We start from the raw sequence: 8,963 nt of genomic DNA, 5'->3' as shown, positions 1-8,963 counted from the left end.
TCTTAATTTCTTTTATCAATGATTTATAGTTTTCTGTGTATAAGTCATCTCCTTGGTTAAGTCTATTCCTAAATATTTTATTCTTTTTCATGCTATTGTTAGTGGGATTCTTTTAGTAATTTTCTTTTTGGATAGTTCACTGTTAGTATATAGAAACACAACTGATTTTTGTATATTGATTTTGTTTCCTTCAACTTTACTATGTTTATTAGTTCTAACAGTTTTTTAATGGAGTTTTGGGAGTTTTCTATACATAAGATCATGTTGTCTGCAAAGAAAGATAATTTTACTTCTTATGTTTCAATTTGGATGGTTTTATTTCTTTTTCTTGTCTAATTGCTCTGGTTAGGACTTTCAGTTCTATGTTGAACAGAAGCAGAAAGAATGGGCATCCTTGGAAGGAAAGGAAGGAAAATATTTTAGTTTTTCACTGTTGAGTATTTTAGTATGTTGAGGTACATTACTTACATATCTAGATTTCCATTATCATTGCAGCATTATTCACAATAGCCAAGATCCAACAATCCAAATGTCCATCAAAAGTTGAATAAAGAAAATGTGGTATATACATACTGTAGAATATTATTCATCCTTAAAAAAAAAAGGAAATCCTGCAATTTGCAACAAGGAAACTTTTGGAATTCATTGATATGTCTATTACCTCAACTATGATGATAAATTAATGAATGTATGCATATGTCAAATTTTATTAAATGAATACATTAATAATTTTTACACATCAATTATACTTTAATAAAGCTGCCATGCACACACATGCACACACACAGAGATACTATTGCATTTCAGTCCTGTGGCTTCTTCATATTTTCAATTTATTCTACTCTATTAGAAAAAAAAGGAAACTCCTGGGGATGGAACAAGATAGCAAGGAAAATTTCCTAGGTTGGAAGACACTCTGTATCTCTAAAAACATAAAAATAGAGATATGGAAGCTCCCAGTAAACATGTGTACCCCCATTCATCTCTCTCTACCTTGGGACCCTTTATTACCCATCTATCTTCTATCTATTACCCATCCTCTATTACCCATCTATCAAGGTTGCTTGATACATATTTGCTGTGCAACAGAATGGGGCTTTCACAATGTCACATGAAGAACAGACACAGAAAGTGGCAGTTCTTAACCTGCATGAACAATCCTAAGGGCCAAGGAGAGAGTGGAGGGAAAGAGACACAATGAACCGTGTGTTTCTGAAAGGTACCATTTAGCAGGGCCAGAAATTGTTCTGTGTGACTCCAGATGTCTGATCTGATATCATTAAAAAGGAAAGTAAAGGAAAAAACTGAAATGCCCAGAAAAATTTCCTGCAGATGTGGTAGAATGGATGAACCTACAGATGATGAGGATTCTACACCTCTCCTCCACATCTCAGTTGCTTAAATATCTCATTTTCCCTATAACCCTCTATGCCAACACACATATCCCACACATTTTCCATTGCCCAAGAAAAAACAAGTATAGACTATCCTCTGGGCTGTGGCTTGGACATCCCTGGGGAATAGCAACTCGCTAAGGTATCCAGCCAGTGGTATAAAGGTAAGTATCTTAGTTGCAGTTTTTCTGGGCTCCTTCAGGATGTGAAGAGGTAGAGAAGGCTATGACAAGCAAGGTAAGTACCTTGGGCCAAAATACAATCCCTTCTATACTACTTAGAAGGATGGAGGTCTGGTTAGTGAGTCTGAGATTCCCCTCTCTTCAGCTGCTGCCAGGAGGAGGAGCCAATGGTAAGGAGATGAGCATATGTCAGAAGCAGCAAGAAAAGTAAGGAGGCCTGGACTTCCAGAGACAGCAGATCTATGCCTCTAGATGAAGCAGAGGAAATGAAGGAGTCTACTTTCCTAAAGCACAGAAATTTACTGATTCAGAGAATTATTCAGAAACCCAGCTCTGTGTCCAAGAAAATTAGTACCCTTTTGTTTCTCTAAGTAGGGCAACAGTATACGTGAAATGTAAATCCATTTCAGCCATTTATTTTCCAGTAATTATGAGGAAGTTAAACTATCCCCTACATTCTGCATTTGTTTGGGGGACATATTAGCTAATGTATGTACATTCCTGGAATGGTTAATAATACAAAGAGCTGAGAAGATGAGAAATAATTAATGAAAAATTATATACAGCATAAACAAATATCTTCCTAATAACAAGTGTCCTATCACCATCTTTCTGTCTGCCCAGACTGAAGAGGTCACATCTTTCTGGAGACTTCAACTGCTTCCCAAAGATGCTCCCTTCCCAGACCTATGTCAACATCTCCTTCTTCCAGCCACATGCCTTCCTGATGATTGGCATCCCAGGGCATGAGGCTGTTCATGGATGGATCTCTATCCCCTTCTCCTCCATGTACACTGTGGCCCTCACTGGAAACTGCCTGATCCTCTTGGCTGTGAGGAAGACTCCCAGCCTGCACCAGCCCATGTACTACTTCTTGTCCATGCTGGCCCTCACCGACGTGGGCCTCACCCTGTCCACACTGCCCACCACCTTGGCTGTGCTCTGGTTTGGCCACAGGCTCATAGGCTTCAATGCCTGCCTGGTCCAGATGTTCTTCCTCCATTCCTTCTCTGTGGTGGAGTCGTCAGTGCTCCTGGCCATGTCATTTGACCGCTTTGTGGCCATCTCGAACCCTCTTCGCTATGCAACTGTCCTCACCAATAATGTCATCATCAGGATTGGGATGGCCATTGTGGCCCGTGCTGCCCTGTCTCTCTTCCCAGTGCCTTTCCTGCTTAAACGCTTGAACTTCTGCCCTAACAAAATCCTTTTGTCCCACTCGTTCTGTTTTCATCCTGATGTGATGAGAAGAGCCTGTGCTGACATCACCATAAACATCATCTATGGGCTCTATGTGGTATTGTCCACTGGAGGCATAGACTCTCTGCTCATCATCCTATCCTATATTCTTATCCTACACACAATCTTGGGACTGGCATCTCCCAGGGAGCGCATCCGAGCCTTCAACACCTGTGTTTCCCATATCCTGGCTGTCTTTGTCTTTTTCATTCCAGGCATTACCATGTCCATGATCCACCGTTTTGGGAGGCACTTGTCCCCCATTGCACATGCCCTTGTTGCCTATGTATACCTGGTGGTACCCCCTGTGCTCAACCCCATCATCTACAGTGTGAAATCCAAGCCCATCAGGGAAGCCATGTTTAGGATGCTAAAGAGAAAGGCCCAAGACTGATCAAACTATGAAATATAATTGGGTCCGGGTACCATAAAGGAAACTTGTTGCTGTACTTTGCAGGAACCTGCTACCCTCATAAAGCATTGGAAATTCCTACTCAGGAAGTGGGAAGACCATCAGGATTATTTGTTTCAAATTTACATTCACGATTTACTTTTTACTGTAAATAGTGCTGAGGATTAAAGACTGAAAAATATATTAAACATGATCCTTTCTCTCCAGAAACACATTGTTGTATGAGGATAAAGGCAAGTAAATACACACCAGCATACAAGTACAACAATAAAGTCCTGTGCAAGAGGTTACTAGAGGAACTGCAAATTGGTAGCGGCCAGAAATTGCCTGGGAAGATCAGAAAACCTCTACAAAGGAGGGAATGTTTTTTATTTCACCTTGAAAAATGTGTAGGGTTTCTCTAGGCAAAGTAGGAATTCAGTAAGAAAGATAAAAATCCAGGAAAAAAGAGCAATATGAAATAAAAGGCTCCGTGTCTTGAAGAAGTAAATGTGTTCATGGAAAGTTAAGCATGCCTGCACTTCTTTATGTCTCTACCACTTGTTATACCTACACAGGTGTGACTGTGGTGTAGGGGTTGAAGAAGGAGTGGTATGGGATGAAGCCAGAAGATTGTACAATTTGTACAGAATTATACGGAACTGCACATACTAACATAACTTATATGCTAACTGCATATACCATGCTAGGTAGTTTGGTTTGCCAAAAAAACATATAAATCATTTATTAAATATTTTACTATAAAATAAGTTAGGAGTATGTATTGCAGGTTAAAAGTGTATTGACATACAAGTAAAACTAGAGCCAAAAGACTATCAGCTTAAGCTTTTATCTGGTCTCAGGGTCTTCCCAGACACCATTTACTTTGCCTGCAATGTTCTCATCTCCCCACCTACCTATATCTCATTTCTAGCTACACTTCTTATTAGTCAAGTAGAAGCCTAATTTCTCAGAAAATTTGTCCAATTCTCTTCTCCACATTATTCACTGGACTGTGTTTGTCTCCTATGCAATATATGCACATATGCAATATGCAACAGTCTATCACTCGACTAGACTGTAAACCCCAAGCGTGCCAAAATATACTCAGTTTTAGTGGTGTTTGTGGAGTAATAGCTGCTTAATGATTCTTTTGAATATATAAATGAATTTGAATGGGGAAAAAGAATACATATAAATGATTGCAAAAGTTTGTGAAAAGGCTTCTAGTTGAACTTGGATAGCTGACCTGGAGATGTGAGAGGTGCAAAACAGCTAACTGATTGAACTAAGGCTCCTCAACCTAGTGAAGGTTTCCTACTTTTTCACCCTATGGGATCTCCTGGGCCCTTTTCCCAGACTTTATGCCCTTCACACATCAATGAAATACTCTGGCTCCGTAAAGAATTTTTGTAGGAAAAAAATTACAATACTAAGATTTTTTAATATATTTCTGCTTGAGTATACCTTCATACAAAGTGAAGCTGAAAGGGGATGTCTGTCTCTCTTCTTAACCACTCCCCATCCTCTCAAAAGTATGAGGTTCAATATCACAATATCTTAGTATATACTGTCTGCACTGGGTTATAGTGGTTAAGAACACAAACTGTAGAGTCAGGAAACAAGCCTTATTCAAATTCTAAGCCTGTCTCTTACACTTACCAGCTATCTAACTTGGGAGGATTTTACCTTTTATGTGTTAACAAATAGTTTGTTTATTCTTTAGTGATCCCTATGTGCCAAGCACTCTGCTAGTTGATCATAATATAAAGGTACCAAAACCAAACTTGATTTTTTTATGGAAGGAATACACATCAATTAAATATCTCTGACTTCTTCAGTCACCAGTTACAGAAATGTCCCTTCTTTTAAAGGCTCTTGTAATTATCTCAACCCATATGAATATAAACTCCCTGTCTTAAGGTCAACTGTGCCATATAACACAACACAATCACAGGAGTGGTATTTTACCACATTCAAAGATTTGCGGGACTAGACTAAATATATACCGAAATAAATGTAAATTTACAATGAATTAAGAGCTATCCATTTAGGCTCCTCTTCCCCCAGTAGACTATAAGTTCAATGAAGGAAGAGCCTAACACTTTTGTTCTACACTGCATTCTGAATGCAAAGTTTGCACTCATTTTAATAGTACTTAATGTTAATAGCACTAAAAATGTATTCAGCTACTATATTAGTTTTCCACTGCTGCATTAAAAAATTACAAAAAAAATTTTTTATCTTAAAATAACACCCATTTATTACTTCACATTCTGGAGGATGGGCTTGGCTAGATTCTCTAACTGGGGGTCTCATAAGGCCAAAATCAAAGTGTCAGCCAACTGGGTTCTTACCTGGAAGCCCTGGAGAAGAATCTGTTTCCAAGTTCATTTGAGCTGTTGGCAGAAGCCAGTTCCTTAAGGTTGTGCAACTGCTGTCTATTGGTCTTCCTCAGTTCCTTAAGGCTCCACACTCCTTCTCACATGACCCTCTTCATCACCAAACTAGCAACAATGCATCACATTCTTCTCATGCTTTGAATATCTCTAACTCCTGTCACCAGCTAGCTGCAGAAATGTCTCTTCTAAGGGCTCATGTGGGCTCAAGCACACCTATCTTAAAGTCAGCTGTGCCATATAATAACATAATCATAGAATTGATATTTCACATATACAAAGGTTTTGGGAACTAGAACAGGATATTTTTGTAGTGTTTTAGAATTCTGCTCACCATGGTGACTAAATAAATAGATTAATTAATAGATGAAAGTACACAATAAGCGTATTTCACCTGTTCAAAGGATCAGGAATGGCTTTTCTCAATAAGTGATAATTATGGTGATGTCCAAATTCTGAATACAAGTTAACTAGGAAAAAGGAGAGTGTTTAGGGGAAGGTATATTAGGCAAATAAAACTTTTTCTCCAAAGAACTTGTGGAAAGGGAAGCATGGCACAGTAAAGGAATGGAATGAAAAGTAGTGCTACCAGGAAGTCAAAGAGCAAAGAACCTATGGCTTAAGATAAATGTGAAAAACACAAATGAGAACCAATCAGAAATATGGGAAATAATTAGTGTGTTAATCAGGGATGAGGATCATTTTGACATGACCACATTTATTTTAAAAACATCATTTTTTTTAATATTTTGTTGTAGAGAACATATTAAATTATCAGTTAGAAGGCTAGCAAAATAGTCAAGATGAGATTTAGTGGAAACTTGGACTAGGGGTGTGGAGATAAAGAGAAGGAGATGGGTTCAAACTTATTATATAAGTAGAAATTATATAACTTGACTTTGGATCAAATATGAAGACTAAGAGAAGAAAAAGGAAAGGCCAAGGATGACTGATTGTTTGGGACACTTCAGGGTAAATGGTGGCATGATTAACTGAAATATGAAACATGAATAAAGAAACTTATTTGGGCAAAGAATATCATGAGTTCAATTATGGACACTCTGAGCCTGAACTCCCTTGAAAGCATCCAAATGACTAGAATACACAGGCCATTAGACTTATAGCCCAGGAACTCTCGACTAGCCAAATGGTCTACACTAGAGATAAAATTTAAGTCATGATATACAGATGGCAATAAAAGCCATCAGCCCAAGTGTCACTGCATAACAATTAAAGGGCTAATTTCAGGCCCTCATATACCATGTTCTCTCATAAGCCCAAGTAGAATGTATGTGGCAAAGGAAACTGTGAAGTACTGAGAGAGATAAGAGGAAAACCACGGGTGTGATGCCATGGATGGCAAAGGAAGAAAATGTATCAAGAAAGAGGTAGTAGTCAACTGTGTTGAATGTTGTTGAGAAGTCAAGGAAGGTAAGGACTTAAAACCTCAGACACACAGAGCTCCTTGATGATGATAGTGAATGCCTTTGGTAGTCTGATGGAAGACAAAGTTATATTGCAGTAATGAAAGAGTTAGAGGAAAGATGCACACATGGAGATAAGTTATAGATAACTTCTCTAAGAGATTGGCTAAGAAAGGAAAGAGATGAAAGAGGAATATAGGATCTAGGCAGGTTTATACTTGTTGTTTTTAATATGGAAGAGACTTGAACATAATGAATGCTGGAAATGATTGAGATGATAAGTTTGAATATCCAAGAGGGAGAAGGAACAATAATGTAAATTTCCTGAGGTGAGAGGACATTGACCAAAAGAAAATTAATAAAAGCCTATATAAGACCCAGTTTGGTGTCATCTTGATTCATAAAGACTTTGTGATAATTATGCTAATGTAAGGAAATACCTCCTCCTTTAAGAAATTCATACCTCCATTGTTTTTTCTGGAAGGATAATCAGCAGTCTTATCGGAGCCCCTCACTTTCCAGGTTTTGTTTCCTTTAGTTTCTAAGCTATTTATTCAACCAATATTTATTTAGTGTTGTATTTGCAAGGCTAGACTACTTTAAAAACAAAAATATGTTCAGTGATGACACAGTCAGTTTTCATCTATACAAATGGTGCAAATATGGGTTGGTGGAGGGTTGCAGGTAAAAGGGTTTGGCTCTACATAGTTTTTTTTAGGAACTCGCTGCTGGTGGTTTACCATATGCAACACGTGGATTCCCAAGTCACATGCAGTGTCAACATGGAAGACTACATAGGAGAGTTTTTAAGCCAGGTCTAGAAGCTGCACACATCACTTCCATTCACATTGAAAGTAATGGCTAGAATTTAATCATACCCAACTTACAGGAGGCTGGAAAATGCCTAACTGTGTGTCCTGGATGCAGATGAATTAGTGTGGTGAACAGCAGTCAATGTCTGTCATAAGCATCTACTATGCCCCAGGCACATCTACTATGCCCCAGGATGCAATGATGAAGAGGTTCAATGAAACAGTGCCCTCATACACTTACATACAATTCAGCAGCAAATACAGGTATTAAATAAGCATTTCTCAAACATAATGAGTATTACAAGAGAAGAAGAAAGTGTCTTGTGGGAATACCTATCAGGGAACCCAAGGATTCAAAAGGGAAATGAATCACATGTTTCAGAGGTCACATGTTTCAGAGGTTCTTATTTTAATTTCTTGGTTAAGACTGTTTTCACATCATACTGAAGACAAAATCTGTTAACCCTTGGAAATAGTCCCCTCAGAAGCAGAACTGCCTGATTCCTATGCTTCTACAACCCAACTGTCTTCTTGTTTCATATCACACAATACCCCAAATAAAGTACAGTCCTGAAGGATCCCTCACCAGCTACTAGTCACCCTCAAATGGCCAATGTTATCTCTGTCTACCATCCCACACTTCCCATCTTAGCCAGGGACTCCCAAACCTTGCTATCTATCAGAATCACTTATGGACCCTTTTTAAATTTCTATCTTGCTGAGCCCTATGCCAGACTTCCTGAATCAGAATCTAAAATAACTATAGGTCAAAGCAAAAATGAAAAGGAAAATTACAAGTTATCTTCAACTGAATGAAAATTAAACATATGGAATTTGTGAGATGCAGGCTGAAGCAGTACTTAGAGGGAAATGCATAGCACTACAGTACCTGTATAAGAAAAAAAGATCCCAGTAACCTCAGCTTCCACCTTAAGAATCTAGAAAAATAAGAGGAAGTTAAATCCAATGTAAGCAGAAGAAAGAAAATAACAGAGAAAATCAACAAAACAGAAAAAAAAGAAAATCAATGAAACCAAAATATATTTCATTGAGAAAAGTATTAAGATTGGTAAGCCTCTAGCCAAACTGAACAGGAAAGAAAAAAGAGAGAAAACACAAACT

The 8,963-nt window shown here is 38.1% G+C and overlaps 1 protein-coding gene across 1 annotated transcript; it reads left to right on the top strand.

Moving 5' to 3' along the window:
* Positions 1-2,219: 2,219 nt before the first annotated feature.
* On the top strand, positions 2,220-4,012 carry LOC131488587 (olfactory receptor 51I2-like). Its single transcript, XM_058690451.1, has 2 exons — positions 2,220-3,175; positions 3,997-4,012. The coding sequence occupies exons 1-2, from the start codon at positions 2,247-2,249 to the stop codon at positions 4,010-4,012; spliced, it is 945 nt and encodes a 314-aa protein (XP_058546434.1). The 5' UTR covers positions 2,220-2,246.
* The last annotated feature ends 4,951 nt before the right edge of the window (positions 4,013-8,963 follow it).

This window comes from Neofelis nebulosa, chromosome 10 (assembly GCF_028018385.1).
Source record: "Neofelis nebulosa isolate mNeoNeb1 chromosome 10, mNeoNeb1.pri, whole genome shotgun sequence".
In the NCBI taxonomy this organism is placed as follows: Eukaryota; Metazoa; Chordata; class Mammalia; order Carnivora; family Felidae; genus Neofelis; species Neofelis nebulosa.
The sequence above is the reverse complement of the archived record's forward strand: the minus strand, read 5'-3'. Positions and strand labels throughout refer to the sequence as shown.